At 39.0% G+C, this 18,459-nt stretch overlaps 1 protein-coding gene across 1 annotated transcript in view; it reads left to right on the top strand.

The window, feature by feature from the left end:
* The first annotated feature begins 6,366 nt into the window (after positions 1–6,366).
* The window catches only part of Mdfic (MyoD family inhibitor domain containing), an 81,358-nt gene continuing 69,265 nt past the window's right edge, over positions 6,367–18,459 (top strand). The window contains exon 1 of the mRNA XM_013158191.3: positions 6,367–6,498. Within this exon, the coding sequence (XP_013013645.2) occupies positions 6,402–6,498 (97 nt within the window). The 5' untranslated portion in view covers positions 6,367–6,401. The remainder of the gene's footprint in view (positions 6,499–18,459) is intronic.

The following is an 18,459-nucleotide window of genomic DNA, read 5'->3' as shown; positions in this document are numbered from 1 at the left end:
GCAGCAAACATTTTTTTTTTCCTTAAAAGTTTAGAGGGCAAAAGTCTGTAATGAGAGTTTGGTAGTGCTATGTTCCATCTGGAGCTTCTAGTGAAGAATTTGCTCCATTCACTTTCGGCTTTCTGATGCGTACCAAGTTCCTTGGCTTATAGCCATTTAACTCTGGTCTCGGCAGCCAACTTTACAGAGGTTTTTCTCTATAACTGTCTTCTCTGTGTGTCTCTCATAAGAACACTTGCCACAGAAGTTAAGGCCTACATGTATAATTCACACACATTATATAGTTTAATCATTGAATGTTTAACTTCATTATATTAGCAAAGATTCTTTAACCAAAAAAGGTAACATATAAACTTTCTAGGAATTAGAATGTGGCCCTATCTTTTAAGGTGCCAATATTTAGTTGACTACAATTGTTTATATAAATTTAGTTAAGAAAAGCATGCCTTTGTATAGGTTGACTGTTTTAATAAAAAGTAATAAAAATTAAAAACAAAGGTAAAGTTTAACAAAAAGTCTCTGACCTTACAGAAAGATAAATTATTTGCAGCGACATCAGAGATAAATATCAGCCACCCCTTTTCCAAAATATACCTGCACAGCATCTTCTTCTAGCAATTTTATTGCATGACACATGTCAATAAAAATTCAATTAAGAGATAAAAATAATCATTATTATTATTAATTATTGCAATACATAATCTTTTTGTTGGCCACTTGTGAACCTGGATTCATTTCAGGGGACTATGAACATAGGAACAAAGTTGCTCCAGAGTTAGGGAGACTATGAGTTATAGTAAATTCCTCCTTTACAAACTTGACACATATCTGCACAGGGTCTAAAGTAGGGCACCTAAAGTTGCAAGAGAAGAATGGGGGGCTCTGGGGGACAGAAAGGGTCTATGCAGAGTAGGAGAGAGAATAATGGGAAGTGGAAAACTAACCAGGAAAATACTGCCTTTTTCTCAAGCTGATTAAAGGTCTCATGATTAGGTGAACAAGGGAATTTATTTATAATCCTTTTTTTCTAAATTGAATGTCTATTGCTTAAAACAAAGTTTGGCAAAATGCAGATACTGACTTAAATGTCAGATTTGTTCTATCTTTATCAAAACATCTAAATGAGTTTGGGATTATAGTAACAAAACACCTCGTCTTCTACAACATTTTAAAAATTTTGTCACCATCATCATGCTTATTTCTAATTTCAATTTCAGCAGATGACCCATCACTTAAAATGGCCCCTCGTACAGTATTTCCTATTTCTTCGCCATTCTTAGTTCTCTGTTACATTTAGGTTCACTTTCTATTTATGGGGCAAAAACCTGCTTATTGTCTGCTGCTTCTGTGATGTCCATTTTCATTTTTGTCTTCCGGCAGGTTGCTCTTGTTTGACACATATTACTGAATGCCATCACATCTCCTTCTCTTTCTTCCGAGCACAATGGGATGGTATAGTGACAGCAAGGAGAGACTCTGCAGGCCAGTGCCCCGGGCCAGAGAAGCAGGAGCCGAGAGGGACCCCACCTGAGAGCTTAGAGCAGAAGGACAAGTCAAGCTAATTCCGTAGCAAGAGATTTTTTTGTGTATGATTATTTGGTCACACATGAACAGTAGAAAATCTTTCAAACTCCCAAATACAACATCAGGTGTACCCATCCTTCAGCATCACTTAGAAATGATGGATTCATCTACATCCAATCTGAATAGAACACAAGTAAGAAGCCTGCAGAGCAAGAAACGGAGCCTGCACGTGCTGGCTCTGTAATTAAGCACGAAACAGCCTTTACCAAGTCACTTAACTTCTCTGGGGTTTTCACGTTTGTGCTTTGGCAGGTGTTATCTCTTCTGTTTGGAATTCCCTGACCTCTATGACAGGCAAACTTTTACTCAGCAGCCACACTCCGTTCAGTATCATTTTCTCTTTGAAATGTACCCCTGACTTCCCCCCACCCACGCCAGAGCTGCAGTAGGTGCGACTTCCTCCTCCGTGCTCCTGCAGGACTGTGCCACGTGACTGTCTCCTACTCTGTTGACTTCTCCTGCCCCTTGTTTTGCAGACTGAGCTCCCAAGAGACTAAGATAGGATTTCCTCTTGTGTTGAGACTTTAGTGCCTGGCACGTGGTTTGACATGCAGGACATACTCACTTGATACGTTTGCTAAACTTAATTTATTTATGTCATTATATTTCTTTATATGTCCAAAGAAGCAGCTAGGGAAGCTTGGTAGTTTTAAAAGAGAAAGAGTAAAAATGTAAGCAAAGGACCAATATATTACAGATAAAGAGAAGAAAGTGTTTTATTTGAAGAACGGGATTCAGACACCTGTCCACCAGCCAGTCTGTCTTAGCACCTAGTAGTAGGAGGTGGAGCCACACCTTAAAAAGACTATTGCTCTGAAATAGGACAGCTAACTTCCTCTGTAGCTCCAAAACTGTCACTCTGTGAAATTTACTCTTTCAAACAGTACCATTTTTAAAATTTGAACATTTTTGATGGAACTTTTCCTAAACTGTAAAAATATTGACTGAATTCCCTAAAAAACACAATATACTCCCAGAAGTCACATACCCAACTCTTTCCTTAATGACGCAGGTCTTCATTAGGAACCCTGCATTGACTCTTTCCCTGAGCTAAATTCACAGAGGCACAGTTATGACATGTTTATTTTTCTGTATCTTTCTTGTCTGTCAGCCATCATTTCTCCTGCTGTCATTTTTCACTGACCTAATAGATCCCTTAGCTAATCTCTTCTCAAAACCACTGTACCCCAAATTCTCTTCTAATACACTGTGAACGAAAAAAATAGAAAATAACATTTGTTTTGTGGTATACATTCATGAAAGAACAAGTGAGATTTGAGAAAGACAGCAGCTTTTGTCTTATTACTTGGTGAAGGTCATGAGAGTTATTTGAGATATTTAGGTGGTTGGAATAATTTTCTGGTATCTAGTTCCTGGGTTTGGAAGTTACCAAAGTGACGCTTCTATATAAATGAGGTAAATATTTGTATAATCTGGGAATGTACCTTAAGTGAGTTAAACACATTCAAGTGAACTCATAAAATATTTGTCTATGAGCCCCTAATGTATGATTATCTATAAATTATATAGAAGTACTCTTACTCTAGTGTGCCAGATACCTTATATTACATACTCAAAAATATAAACTAAAACTGATAACGTGAAAACATACATAAATGTTATTATAAGTATTTTCTGCTCATAATCTCTGGGAATTTACACACTATTTCACATCCTATTTGTAAGCTTCTGCTTTAGACATCTATGTCAGGATATTAACTTTGCATTTACCTAGGCAAATAAACTTCTGTAAAGTGGAAACTAATTTAGCTACTTTTTCAAGACATTAAATCAGATTGGTTTATCTCCAGCGCTAAATATGTAGCCTAACATATAGTATGTGTGCAATAAATGATAAAAATGGTAATGAATGAATGCTGAAGATTAATCCATAAGGATGCTTCATGAACTTTTAATTATTTTTGCATATATGTCAAATCTCTTACATAGAGTCTTCACATGTTATTCCACCATCATTTGTATTCTTTCACTAATCAGGAGTGGCTGTACACATGCTGAGATGTGAGGGCTTTGATTTGGAGCTCGGGCATTTAGCTTTCCTGGAAAGCTGGTGCCCATGGCAGGTATCTACCCACCTAAATTACTGTAGCAGGAGCCAGGGAGAAATGTGCGTTAATGCAATCCATTCAGTAATATCTGGGCTAGCAGGTGAAGCACTGGTGATGGTGGCACCTGCAAAATGATGACTCTTCTACCCAGGCAGATAATAGTATTATGATAGTAGGAAGGGTGTGAAGAAAGGGAGAAACCAATAGAGAAACATTTGGGTTGACTTTCAGTGAATAGCTGTGTCTTAGGCTCTCTATTTTTACTGTACATACCCCCTTTGGGAACTCTGATAACCTCCAAGCCAGTATAGTACCATCAATAAGCCTGTACTCCTGACACATACCTAGTGGCCTACTGGGCAGTTCCACTAGATGTCTTGCAGGCACTACTTTATACCATTATTTATATGATGAACTCAAGAGCTTTCTCCCAAACTTGCCTGTCCTGAAGGTTTCCATCCTGGTAGGTGATGCTATCAGGACCCATCAGATGCAGACAGCCCAAAGTGCCCTTGATTCTTCTAGCCCTATAATCTTTCACCCATGACTATTTGCCTGCAGTCTCAGGGCCGGAACCTTTCCTGGTCCCATTGAACTTCCAAGCTCCATCTCAGCACATTCAAATCATTTTACACATTATAGCTGAGCAACTTCTATAAGCATCATTTGGCTAATATATACAGCCTGCTATGCCCTGAATGTTTGGGTTCTCCCAAACTCGTAATGTTGAATACTAATCCTCAAGGTGATGGAATTAGAAAGCGGGGCTTTGGAAAGTAATTAAATCTCCCAAGGCAGAAAACAGAAAAAAACAAGCTCTCTTGTGTCTTTTTATAAGGGCACAAAGCTCATGATTTAATTACCTCTCAAAGGCCTTGCCTCATAATATCAACATATGGGGTTTAGGATTTCAGCTAATGAATTTTAGAGGCCATGACACTGAGTGAAAAAGTGAGACGCTGTCACTGTAGGGCTCATCAGGATCCAAGCTTGGTCAGTTAGACTCAAGGTCCCCTAGAAGACCTGAGTTTGCCTACAGAGGCAGGATAACCTTGAAGTCAGGCAAGCCAGAGCTAGCGGTGTAATCTTAGTATTTCACTTCCAGAGTTAAGGTAAGATTTCATTGATACAGTTGGCACAAAGCACATAGTATGATCACCTGCTATTTTAATGTACCCTTGTGGTAAGTTATATAGCCATGCCCCATCCACTCATGGGGTATAATCAGTGATTCAACCAGAACAAAAAAGTGAGTCCTGTGTAAATCTTCTTTGATTTTTATTTACATTACTATGACTCCTTTCATGTCCTAGAGTCAACGAGTTAAACGTATTTATGCTTCCTACAACTGAATTCTGCAGTTTGTTAGCTAGGTATATTATTAAAGCACTGTTTACCTGCAAATTTCTTTACACTAGTTATTTTTGGCTCATCAGATTGAGCTACACTCAAACTGTCTCATTTATAAACGAAGAGTTGATCAGCTTTTAACTTCTAATCACAAGTTATCTCTTCACAAATGGCACTGGTCCAGTGAGGCACGCAGCTTCAGAGAGGACCAGACTGGAACACAAGCAGCCCAGTATCTTCCAAGGGTCAGCTGACTGCCCTAGATTCCTCCAGTGGACTCAGGCAAGCATAACTAGTTCTACCTGATCAGGGATCCTGTTTGACCAACTTAAAGAATTTAACAATAAAAAAAAAACAGATTAAGAGATTTAACGCATAGCTGGGCCAAGTTTTTGAAGCACAGAGAAGTTAAATAGTAGTACTTGTTTGTTTCTCCTTGTCCACTTTAAAAGGTTTTTAGCTTCCTGGGGGGCGTTACCAGAGCTTCCTTAATTACCTCGCGGGAAAGCATCAGAACAAGGAGTTGGGGTGACTTTCGGGCAAGTTGTGGGGTGGTCTGAGCAGCTCTGGGTGCGCTCACAGCCCGGGCTGGGAGGCTTTGTCAGCCTCCTCCGACTTTGGCCTCCTGACCCAGACAGCTCTAGGCGCGAGGGAGCGCGCAGCCAAACCCAGGTCCCGCCGCCCCAGCCTTGGGCCAGCAGCCAAGTGTTCGAGCCTCCCCGATCCGGATGTGATGAAAAGGAGCCACCGAGGGAGAATCGTCAGAGGAGTGTAGCAGTGGTGGAAGCCAGCGGGAAAGAGAGTTAGAGGGGTCAAAAGTCCTCCTGGAAGGGAGCTGGCCAAGTAAGCTGGCTGGAAAGCGGGGGCGGAGTGCGCGCAATCAGAGCCGCCGCCGCCGCAGCCTGGGCTGAGCCGCAGGGAGGCGGGAGGGACGCGCAGGGGCGGCCCAGGCGTCGCCAGGCCACCGGGGCGACGCGGGAGCCGCGCTGAGGGCGCGGGCGGCGGCGGAGCGGGAGCGACCGGGGAGCATGCGGAGGTAGGTGGCGGCCTGGGGCCGACCGGCGGGGCGCTGCGCCCCCTCCCGAGGGCACCTCCTCTTCCGCGCCCCACCGCACCTGGGTCCCCTCTCGACCTCGGGGCACCGCCACTGTCACTCGCGCTCCAAAGATTTTCCTCGCTGGTTTCAAATCAAAACTTCCCCGGGGTGGAGTTTGGGGACGGGAAGCGGGGGCGGGGAGACTGTCCCGCAGGGTTGGTGTGCTTCTCTCTAAAAACATTTCTTTCTTTCTTCTTTCTTTCTGCCCTTTTTCCCCCGCCAGCAGCAGTGAGAGCCCCGCGCCCAGCACCTAAGCGCCCTGCTCCGTGCGCCCGGGCGCAGCTGCGGCGGCGGCGCGGCCCATGTCCGGCGCGGGCGAAGTCCCGGCTCCCGGGCCCGCGGGGCCACAGCGCGCGGCCGAGGCGGCGGGCGGCGGCCGGCGGGGCTCCCCGGCCCACGGTGAGTGCGAGCTCGCCCGGGACGAGCGCCTCCGTCGCGGCGGCGTTTTACATCGTGTCCCCCGGGACCGCCGGGAGGTGGGGGCGGGGAGGCCAGAGCCCGCGCGCGGGTCCCGACGCGAGTTGGGAACTTCTGCACAGTTCCCGCTCCCTGGGCAAGTTTGCTCTGGATCCCTCCCCTAGATCAGCAACCGGGTAGGAGGGCAGGATGGGCCGGACCCCCCAGTCCCCCTTCTGGTTGTGGAGAAACAAGATGACAGGAAGACTTCTTCTTTTAGCACATGCGTTTCTGGGCCTCAGACTTAGATGTGTGGGTTCTGAGCACGTCTCTAGGTCTCTACAGTGCTTGCGTCCTCTTCAGATCCTGCCCTGCTGCCCTGCTCTGAACAAGCACGCGCGCTCCTTTTCATCTGTGTCTTGGGGAGGCTCAGGAACCGGGCTGATAGTCGGGCTTTCTGTGACGAATTGCTTAGGAATGGCTCGTGCATATGTTTTCAATAACTGTTTTGTTTTGAAATAAACATATTTTTCAAGAAATGCTTTCCAAGAATGAATTAACTCCTCTGTGTTCTTCCAAAGGGAAGAATTTTTCCTGTTTCTGAAAAACTTCCATAACAAGCTTTTGACAAAGTTAGTATCTTTTGAAGGTAATATACGTTGAATTACATTGGTGACAGGAGGGTCATACACTTCTCTTACATAGTCCTCTAAGGATGCTTCTGTTCTAAAGAGTTCTGACACTGATGTGCATTAAATGGATTTCCAGGCCTCAAATATACTACCAGATACACTTGATTTTAAGCATATCTGATGGCTCTTTCCTCCCCCATAATAATGTAATGAATTGCTTGGGATTTTTTTAAGGCAAGAAGTGAAAAAAGATGAAATTAATGTTCAAGCCCCAGTAGATAAAAGCAGAAAGCATCCATGGTTAAATTAAAATGTTCTGGCATCCAGGGCTGTTAAATTGAATTACGTTTATCATTTTCTTTGAAAGAGTGACTCATTTTTTTTTAAACAGAGAAAATAAAAATGATTAGCTGCAGAAAAGCAAAGAATGAGAATGATAAACATATGTTTTCCCAGAAGCAGCCCATGTTCTACACGTTACACTGTCAACACAATCATTTTCCTGTCATTAAGCATGCCCTCAGTAGTTAAGATAGACTCATTGATGGACTGTTTGTGTTCCCACTTGTGCTGTTAATCACCATTGTTAAATATTGCCTATGTCTCAAATTAACACCAGACACCTAAGGAAAACCATTTGATTTGAAATAGTTAATATGTACAATATCCAACTTAAATAATTTGTTTAAAATCAGTTGTGAGAACTTGCAGTGGTACTTAATGCACCTGTGCCACTCGCTCAGCCTTCTGGCCTCACGTGATCTGACTCTAAGAAGCAAAGCTTCCTTCCACAAGGGCCCGAGGAAGATGCCTTCTGCTCATCTCACGGCTCTCCTGGGTGTGGAAATTTCAGTTGTGTTGTATCTGGAAATTAGCTGCAGCAATAGAGTCAGGCAGTCACACATTGCTTTTTCTCAGTTTAACTGTGACTAAAAACTTTCTTTGAACAGAGATCAGTTAAATTATGTGTAATACACGATTGTTGTTTTAAAAAGAAAATCTTCATATCTTATTAAGATATTGCCTCAAGCAGGGAGAGTCTGTAAGATGTAATTAAAGGAAAAAATTGGGGTGAGTAGGAAGAAACTTCAAGGTGTAGTTTCTCAAGAACAGCTTGGTTGGTAAATAGATTTGTGAAGAACTTTTCTTGAAAGCTGTTTTACTTTTATCCTCTCCCCTTTTAGTCCTCTAACCTCTGTCTTTGGATTTTTTTAATCATCTTTTCTGAAGAACAGTTTAATAATGTTCTTGAAGGAAGTCACTACTTAGTTAAGTGAAATGTAATTTTAAAATTCTATACACTGAAATCAGTAAGAGAAAAACAATGTTTTAACAAAGGTAAAAGAAAATAGAAGGTTATGAAGAAGTTCCTTTCTATAAAATCAGATATATGCATGCAGAGTGAATACATAAAGGTACATACATATATTAATGTGTTACAGTGTGCTGTCCATACTTTTACACAAAAGCATGAGACTTGAAAATTGGAAGTGACTGTAGGAATCCTCTAGTTTGAACTTTCCATAAAATCTAAGATTTGTTTTGTGTCATTTTAGGTGATGTTTAGAAAACTATACATTTTAGCCTTCAGAGTGAGAAGAAGGTTTTCCTTCCAGAGTGTATTAGCTGTGCTTTCTCAAAAGTTTTATACCTTGTTATCGTATTTCTGTAAGCTTTACTGTCACTTGGGAAGCATTGCAGAATATGAGAAATCTTTCCTGTGTGTACCAGAAACTTACAGAGCAAGCGCCTATGTGCTGAGCTATAAGAGGGGTTGAAGGCAGGTGTCAGACAAGAGAGAGCATGGAGATGTCAGGAAAATAAGGAACTCAAGGGACAAAGGCTGCAGTTGATCACTGTCATGTGGGTTATTTTCCGATATTTCAAGACACATTGGCAATCTGGATTTTTATGTATCTGCATTTTTAAGGGTTGGCAAATAGTTAAGGCCAAACTAAACAACCTTGTCTTCAGGCTGGAGGTGAACTCTAAGCAGCTGATTTGTTATCTCTGTTATTGAAAATAGAAAGTAAACATGTAATTTGAAACTATTTTGCAATTTATGACTAACTTCTGAAATATTTCCTTGCTTCTTGTGTGAATTACTGTTTAAATGCCTTGATTATGAAAGGAGAAATTGGGGAAAGGCAATTTTTATTTTAGGAGAGAATAAGGTTCTTTTATTTGTGGCTCTTCCAATTGTTTCTTTTAATTGAGCATTTTAAAATTTATTGTATCTTCAGGCAATATTGAAGATCTGGGTATTTGTTCTTTGAAGCAGTAGTTTCTAGAATGCGTGTAATTGAAAGCCTTTTAATTAAGTGCTTCATGTATAAGTTTGTGGCATATAACTAGCAGGATCTTTAGAAATAATCCAACCTGTTCATGTTTTAGAGGAGGGAAAGTACATCCAGTGAATTTAAGGGACTTGCCCAAAGACTTACACAGTAGCAAGAGATCAGGCAGAAGCACAAATTATACAATATATGTCATTGTGATAAATGTGGTGTAGGAGACAATCGATACAATTTGTTCATAGGCAGTAGATGCACTGAAGTTAATAGGCTTTGGATACTGGGAATCACTTGAGGTTATTTCTGTCCCAACCCCCATCCCATTGCATTTGCCAAAATGTAGACAGTTGGACTCTGAGTGCTGGAATATACTTTAATGTGATAATGTGTGATTTAATGCACTGCTCTCTCTTGGGAGAGTCCTCTGAGACTATTAGGCGGACTTTTCATAGCAGGATGCAAAATGCCAGTGAAGTTAATTAAAAATAATCTAAAATAGAAGCCAGGGAGGAGGAAGATCTTCAAGTTGAAATTACATAAGAAGAGCTTTGACTTAGAAGCTTAGCTGAGTTGTCAGGAGTTTATAGGGGCTAATCAGATTTCCTTTTGGAGAGGCTTGTTTATTTCAATTTGTATACCATGCCTGTATATAATGTGTCTGTATTTGACTTTCATCATGTCATTTTTATATCTTTTTAAGGATGGCATTGCTTAGGATGTATCATCTTTTGACAGCCTCTGTCCTTGGTTCTCAACTGGGGATGACTCCTCTCACCCATGAGACATTTGGCTCTATCTGATAATCTGTTTGGTGACCATCACAAGGGACGGGATATTGCAATAGCATCTAATGATAGAGGCCAGAGATACTGCTTAACATCCTGTAGTGCACAGGATAGAACAAGTCTGGTCCACACTGTCGAAGAGTGCTGAGGTCAGCAACACCTGCTTTTTTTCTCTCCCAGAAGCTTGTAACATTTTTTACTTCACTACAGACTTGCAGAATCACAACTTCTAGTTATAAGACTAAAAAAGTTACTCAGAGTTGAGACCAACTAATTCAGAGGCTTTTATCTGTAAAATGACATGCTAAATTAACTTGCTTTCAAGAGAACAGTTTTTAATTTTTTTTTTGAGAAGTCTTCAAAAAGCTCTAAAGCATAGCATGAGTTAGTAAGACTTTAGTGCTCTCTTTCACCATCTTGAGTATATATTCTTGTTCAAATATTCTATACTTTTCTTTGGAGACAGTTTTTATATGAGTTGTGTTCATTTGTCAACTGGACTTTTGGAAGCTAAATTATACTTTCTCATAAATACAGTAGGAAATTATATTTAGCTCTACAATAATTATTGAAAGATTGTTAGAATTAAATTTTACTGTTTTTTATTCTTATAATGATAACTCCCTGAGAACATACTATGGTGATACCTGAAGCCACATATAAATAACCAGGGAAAAATTCAAACTAAATGGAAGTTGGCTTAAACTGATTGAGGAAACACAGGCTTATTTAGCAAAATGGAGGAAGATGTGTCTGGATTTGGAGACATTTTCAAGTACTTTAAACCTCACAGTCTTCATTTCTTTATGTGTGAAGGAACTAATGTTCATTGTATAAGTTTAATTCTACAAGTACAAGACCTGTTAGCTGGGCATGTTCATTTTCCATTTGCTTAGAAAGTAATCAGATGAGTAAGGGAGGTATGTAACTAGGCAAAAGACATAGGAGAGGGTGGAGGACATTGGGGAGAAGTTTAGGAAGAAGGAAGGAAGAAATGAAGAAAGGAAGGCCAGAGGTAAGGGAAGAAGGAAAAGTTAAAGTGCATCTCTAATTCTAAGAAAGCATTTAAAGAGGTTGAACTGTTTCAGTTGAGAACTGTGCAAAAGATGAGTATGATATATTAAAGGAATAAAACAATTAGAAAGGCACAAAGAAAGTGAGATGACAGAGCTTGAAAGAGAAAGAAGCATAACTAACAGAGTGTTTAGAAAAACCTCAAGGAAAAGTTTTAATTTGGGTTATACCAGGAAACATGATCATCGGACTCATCCATGTGGAGTTGGGTGACAGAAAGCAAGACATGGAAAGGATGACTGCAGAATGTTGGGACTCATTAGGAGTACTGTGAGAGTTGCAGGAGGAGCAGAGTAAGGGTAAAAAAGAATCTAAAGTCAATTGCAGTAACCTCTTGATTCGTATGCTGAGAGTATTTGTGTCAACAAGAATATTTTTCTTGTTGTCAATGATGAACCTAGAATGTTCTTTGGAAGAAAAATCGAATTGGTGTTTTGCGATAAACCTGGTGGCAGATTCAAGGGGTGATTTTGGAAAAAGGAACAAAAGTGGAGGTGACACTTATTCAGGAGGCCATTCCAGCCTATTGACAAAAGCATAGAAGACTAAAGGCAGTGCAGTGAGAGTGGCATTATGGAGATGGATTTAAGGACAGTAACAGCCCCAGGATGGAGCTCTATCGCTCTTCAAAAGGTTCTTTGAGGAAACTGATTTTAAGTTACTGGTCTTTGAATCTTTTGAGAACAAGCCCACTGTTCACAATTCGTAAGTTAAATTAATATGTTTGGTTGAAATGTTTAACATGGGAGATAGTAGATTGGTGCCAGGGATGTAGCTCAGCAGCACAGGTGCCTGCCTGACAGGTGCAAGGTCCTGAGCTGATCCCCAGTATGGAAAAAAAAAAAAAAAGGAGATAGTAGAGTGGTTGAAATTTGAAAGAACACTTAAACTTTCTTGTAACCTGAATAAGTAGGCGCTGTGGAGTCTTGATGCCATAGAGTCTAGGAAATTTATCACTAGCCATGATAGCTAATAGACAGATGGAAATGAGGTTTTGTAGCTAGGACTGTGATAAGAGTCTGGGTCAAGTCCATCCACTAAAAACTCACCTGGTAGATGGGCACAGGAGTGAGGGAGGAATGAAGACCAATTTTAAGATTATCTACACTTTCGGTGAAGTAGCAAAAGAAAACAGAAAAGTGTTCATAATGATTCCTCATACAAGCACTGGGTATTTGGCAGTTAAGGAATATAAAAAAGTCGCTATTGTTGAAGGAGAAATAAAACATGTTGAAGACTTCTCTCAACTGAGTGAATTGAGCATACTCATCACATATCAAAAGTTTAAAAACGATGGAATAGAAAGTGATCAAAGATGAGAGGAGACTGGGTAGTAGTACTGGTACAGTGAGGTGGGTATTTATGATGCTGAAGAATTCTTAGCAATCTTAGGCAAGTTTGGACTATTTCCTTTCGAGACAGGGGCAAAAAAAGAATAGGTGACAGTTCCTGGGGATTTAGCTCAGCAGCATAAGTGCCTGCCTGGAAAGCGCAAGGTCCAGAGTTTGATACCCATTACCAAAAAAAGAGAGAGAGATAGTTAAGAGAAAATTTGATATGATAGAGAGAGAGAGAGAGAGAGAGAAAGAGAGAGAGAGATTATTGAAAGCCTAGATCTTCTCCGTAAAGTGTGTGGTAACTGAGAGCAAGGGTGGTTAGAATGAGAAAGAATTTTGAGATGTGTGTAAGAAATTTGGAAAAGTGAAGAATTCAGAGTGGATTCAATCTGTGGAAAACAAAAGCTGCTCAGTATTACTGTGGTTTAACTAAGAATGAATGGCATGAACTCTAATGGACGTGGCTCAGCATGGTTGATTGCCTTTGTCAGAAAGAAGCTAGTGGGAACCTGGGACAGAATCAGAATGGTTTTGTTCTCCACATAGATTTAGAGGCTAGTAGGGTGGAGGCAAAAGTAAGACCAGGGACAAATATCACCCAAGGCTGGGAAAAGCATCTTTGTAGCCCTTGATCCAAGATGGGTAAACAGCCAAAGAGACAAGAAGAGCAATTGGCAGGATAAGACTTCTGGTGAGCAGAGATTGTGCTTGATTGGTTTGTTGTGTCAGCTTGTATACAAAGATTTAGCATATGTGATCAAATGACCTTTCCAGAACTATGGGGAAGCTGTGGAATTTTTGGATGTGTAAGGGCTTTCCCTGTTTCTCCTGGATCATGTTGAGGTGATTTTATGGAAAGTAGGCCAAATGTCAGAGTGTGATTATTTTATTGCCTTTGTATTTTTATAGTAATAAAACTTACAAAGAAAATAGGGAAACATAAATTGCTACAATCTAAGTTATGACATTTGCCAATGGAAATTTATTTAGAAGAGTACCAAATAAAAGAAAAATAATTAACTATATTTTCTTTCTGAGATAATGTCAGAATTCTTTATAAAAGTAGAAGATAAATTAGTGATCTATGTTTCTGATTCTAAAAATCTATTCGGTTGTGAGAAGATTGATGCTGGACTGTCCATATTTTAGATTTGGGATCACGTTAAGTGCTAGTAATTCATTGGAGCAGATTGAAAATGCTTTAGTTCTTGGTCTTGTAATTCTCTTCTTCCTCCCCGCTCTCTGTCTCTGTCTTGCCAGTAATGCTTTCCTGAAGTGGATTAGACTTTCAGGGTCATCTTTTTACATTAGCTCACAGGTCCCGTAGGAGGAAATCTTTAGAATTTTAAAGTTTTAAAATTGAATTATGAGTTATATTTTATAGATTGTACTTATAGTCACTTAGAGTTCACTGAGTAGAAACTGTAGCAGGAGTTATTTTAACAAGAATTTAATTCTGTTTGTGGTTTCTACTTGCAATCTACTTCTGTTTTCGAATTCACAGTCATGTGTTCTAAAGAAAGATGATTCATTTGCCTGTGCTTTTCTGCCCAATTTTTCAGTAGTCCCAGGAATACAGTCTGAAACAAATCTTGGTGCTAGAATGTAGTTTTCACTATTTTGACATTTGGAAGAGGAAATCCTGCCCATAAATATCTTTGTATTCCCACTATATATAGTCTTATGAACATTAAGAATGCATAATACTTAGTTGTAATCACAGAAGATTTGTAAACTAGTTTAGAGAAGTTGAGATATGAATGTCTACCGAATTAAATTTCAATGCATTATTTAAACATCATTTCAAGGTTTCAATCAGAACATGTGGCAGATTAATTGAGGGCCTGTTGCCAATTCACTAGTAGAATTCTGGAGCTTATAGAGTTCAACAGAGAGTCTCAGAATGGGAAGAAAGAGTTGATTTTGTTAGAATTGAGCTGCTAGTGACCTCAGCTGAATAAGACACAGAGTGTAGCTTTTTAAAAAAATTTGAATTATACAAAGCTGAGAGCTAAAAATAAGGCAACTTGTGGCCTAACAGATGTCAGGAACTGTGAGGCTAGGCATTAAGCACTAAGCAAACAGCTTCCCTCTTTACTTTCTCTACAGTAAGGAATGTCCTCCTGCTCTTTTTCGTGGATCAGCTTCTGATCTCCAAAACCTTTATGAACATAGTCCTACCTTTGCTTATTTCTTGTACTACTCCAAATGTGTGCAAGATCTTCCCCAGGTTTTTCCAAAGGGTTTTACTGTTCATTTGTCACTGAGATATAGATGAAATTATCAAGCTCGGGAAAGCTTTTGAGAGTGTACACCATTAAAGTGTGGGCTGTATTAAAATAACTATATCTGTTTCTTGTCAATATGCAAAATGATTGTAATTCTTAATCTAAGGAAAATAGAGAGTTTACGATGTTCCTGTAACTACCTTTGATCATGATGCAGACCACAGTTGGAGAAACAGGCAGAGAAAAGAACAGTGAACTTCATTCCAAAAAAGAATGGAGAACTCCACCACCTTCCCCTTTCTGACACACATGGAGACACACTGATCTGTACTCTTCCACCAGAATCACTCTTAAAGTATTATGATATTTTAAGAAATATTTTTCTTTAATTCTCTTTTACTTTATCTTTTGCCACAATTACAAGAATGCAGGCCACTGAAAATCAAAGTGAACCAAAAGGGGATGATTTAATTCTCGAAGGCATTTCCAGGGTAGGATCTGATCTTGAACTAAATAAATAAGAGACAGGAGCAAGTCATGTTAAATAGTAGTAAAGGGACAAATAAGATAGTAAGTGAATTAAAAGTACCTAGAAATGCATTTCTTCAATTTTTAGAATGATGGATATTGTTTATTTTGAAGACAGCAGGTGTGTCTTTGGTATATGCACCCCACCCCTAGGCTCTCATATAATTCCCTCGCCTAGCCTTATACCTTCTGGACTCTCTCCTTCCTGTCTCTGGGATGCTTCATGCTTGGATTTGCTGATCGCCCACCAGCCCAATCTCGTCTGGTTCTGCAATATTTATAATCTAACTAAATTTCACAGTTTCAGTCACTTTCACAAAGAGAACATGTAGATCCATTAGCTTAGATATTCTACGTGAGTGTATCATCTTCAGCAGTTCAAATTCTACATTTCCAAAGATTCATCACTTTTCTTCAGTCTTCTGAATCACATCTAGAAAGCTATATATTACATAAGAGCATCTGATTGCTGAAATCCAGAGACACAATCTCCAGTTCCCTTAATTAGCAGTTTGCTAGATGTGATTCAAAAGACTCGTGAGAGTGAGTGATGTAGCTCGGCGCAGAGTGCTTGCCTACCATCAGCAAAACCTGGGTTCACTGCCCAGTACCACAAAAACAAAACAAAACACAGTAAACACCATGCTGAGTCTGTAAGAGTGGAGAGAAAACCACTGGGCAAACTGGGAGTATTTAAAGAAATCTTTATGAACATGAGGTATTTTCTAATACAGCACCAGAATATGGAGTGAGGATGAGACTTCACTTTGCATGATTCCTTTACTTCGTTTGTTTGGTTTTGCAAAGAAGAAAATAGGATCAATCAAAGAAATCTACTGAGAAAGTGGATTTTAGCGCAGTGTGAGGAAAGTGTTTTAATAAATAAGTAATCCCAAACTGGTGAAAACTGTTTCTTCTGAGGCCTCTTCCCTATCTTTGAAGTATTCTCGTCTGCTGTACTTGAATGTTTTGGGGCATGTTGGGTGTTAAGAGTTGTCTTCTGGATTCATGTCATCAGGTTTCTTAAAGGACCTCTAAGAGTATAACTTCAAATTCCAGAAGCCTGCGAATACTTGGTGATAACATGAATATTCTTATTGGCTCAGTATAATTGAATCAGTACGTATTCAAGGAAGTAAGAGTTTCTGTGCTTCCGGGTCAGTTATCCTAAATATATTGTTTAGGAATTGTAGGTATAGATACAAAACAGTACCAGAGATTACTGAGACTGAGGTAATAATGTATTTTGGAGACTGAGGTAATGTATTTTGGTGTCCCTATCGGATTGTTATCTAACCTCTTTACCTTTTTTAAAAGTGGAAAGTGTAGATTTGATTCCCCATCTCCGTATTGATTTAGAACCCTAATGTATTGCAATATATTTAAAACTATGGTTTACTGGCCAGGAATATAACTCAGTGGTGCAAGTGCCTGCTTGCCAAGCACAAAGTTCTGAGTTCAGTTCTTGACACAAAAGTAAATAAATAAAAAATAAAAATGTGGTTACTGTTTATTTATTCCTTGCATATTCATATGCAATTGTATATTATTTACTGCTTTTTTGGGTGTATGTCTTTCTCTTCTTGAGCAACCCTAAGCCTGTAAATTAAACTGAGTCAATACCATTTTTTTCATTCTTTAGAATCTAATCATGCCGTAATCTTGTATGAACATATGAAACTCTCTCAAGGTGTGCATTTTAGAATATGCTCAGAAGTCTTAGCATATTTCAAAATACTGGTAACAATAAATTAAGTGATTTAAACATTCCATGAACATTTATAGTGTATCTGTGATTACATAACTTTTTTGTGTTTATGAAAGCATGAATTTTTATGCAAATGGTCTATCATCTGTTAAAATGACTTCATAATCATAACATGTGTTTTTTGGATAGTGAGATTTTAATTCATTTTGGACTGTTAAGCAAAGTAAGTTTAGTTGGCATTATTTTTAAAGATCATTGGATTTGAGTGGTTTTTCTCTTTTTTTTTTCTTTTTTTGGATCAAAGAAGAAATGAAATTCCAGAGCCTCAGGTCTTTCTGAAAGCTGCTTTATCTTTGGCTTTTTAAAGGTTACATTTGGAGAGTATTTGTATAATATACACATGGTTCTGAGCCTCTGGGAAATATGGACCCAGATATTTTTACTTTTCCCAGAAGCTTCATGCTCAGATTACTTAAGATTTCATAAACTGGATTACATATAGATTGTCTAGCAATCCTGGTTCTTGAATGGAAGAATAAAAATAAAATTATTCAAACCATTTTTTATATATAAAGGATATCTGAATATAGGTTTTTGAAAAGTAACAATATCTAGATTTTACAGATTATAAATTATGTCACAGATTATCATCTATGAGACTTAATTATGCAAAAGTTCTAAAATTTAAGCACATAGCCACTTGTACTATTTTCTATCAAAATATATTTTACACTGTAAAAGTTTTATGTGGTTTTCTAAAGATTTCTGTGGAGCAGCATCATCTTTCACAAAGTAAATAAAATATGTGTGACAAGTAGAAAATGTATTTGCTGTTTGATTTGTGAATTTATACACACTTTTGTCTGCCTGTTTCAGCAGAATATTTGAGATGGCTCAAATGAGTCCATTTAGAGAAAAGATTAGAACAAAATAATAGAAAACATAGGCAGACTAGAAAATTAATGGGGAAAAATCAAAATGTACAGATGTAGACTATAGGGTCAAACTCAGTAATTCAATTTTGTTTATAAATTTGAGTTTAAAAAAATGTTCTTTTGCCTCAGTTTCATTGACCATAAGGGGAAGAAGAAGAAAACAAAACAAAGCAAAACACCACACAGAGATTCTCAGAAGAAATAGTGCCTTATTCAATTCTTATTTCCTTGTTCAATCTGGAGACAGATTGCTTTTATGGATTTTCATATAGCTATTAATAAGAAGGTAACTGTCCTCAATCTCAAAAGCCTGTCTATGACATGTTTATGGTAGGATTTCAGAAGATGCTTACTGTAATAACACTTAACATAATAATCCTAGGCAGTGTGGAGGAGCGTTTGCTATAAACCAGACACTCAGGTTTATAGGCATGATTCCATTT

Source organism: Cavia porcellus, unplaced genomic scaffold (genome assembly GCF_034190915.1).
Source record: "Cavia porcellus strain 051 isolate PalLab524CR breed Dunkin Hartley unplaced genomic scaffold, mCavPor4.1 scaffold_2, whole genome shotgun sequence".
NCBI classification, from domain to species: Eukaryota; Metazoa; Chordata; class Mammalia; order Rodentia; family Caviidae; genus Cavia; species Cavia porcellus.
Note: the sequence above shows the minus strand (reverse complement) of the source record. Positions and strands in the feature narration are given on the sequence as shown.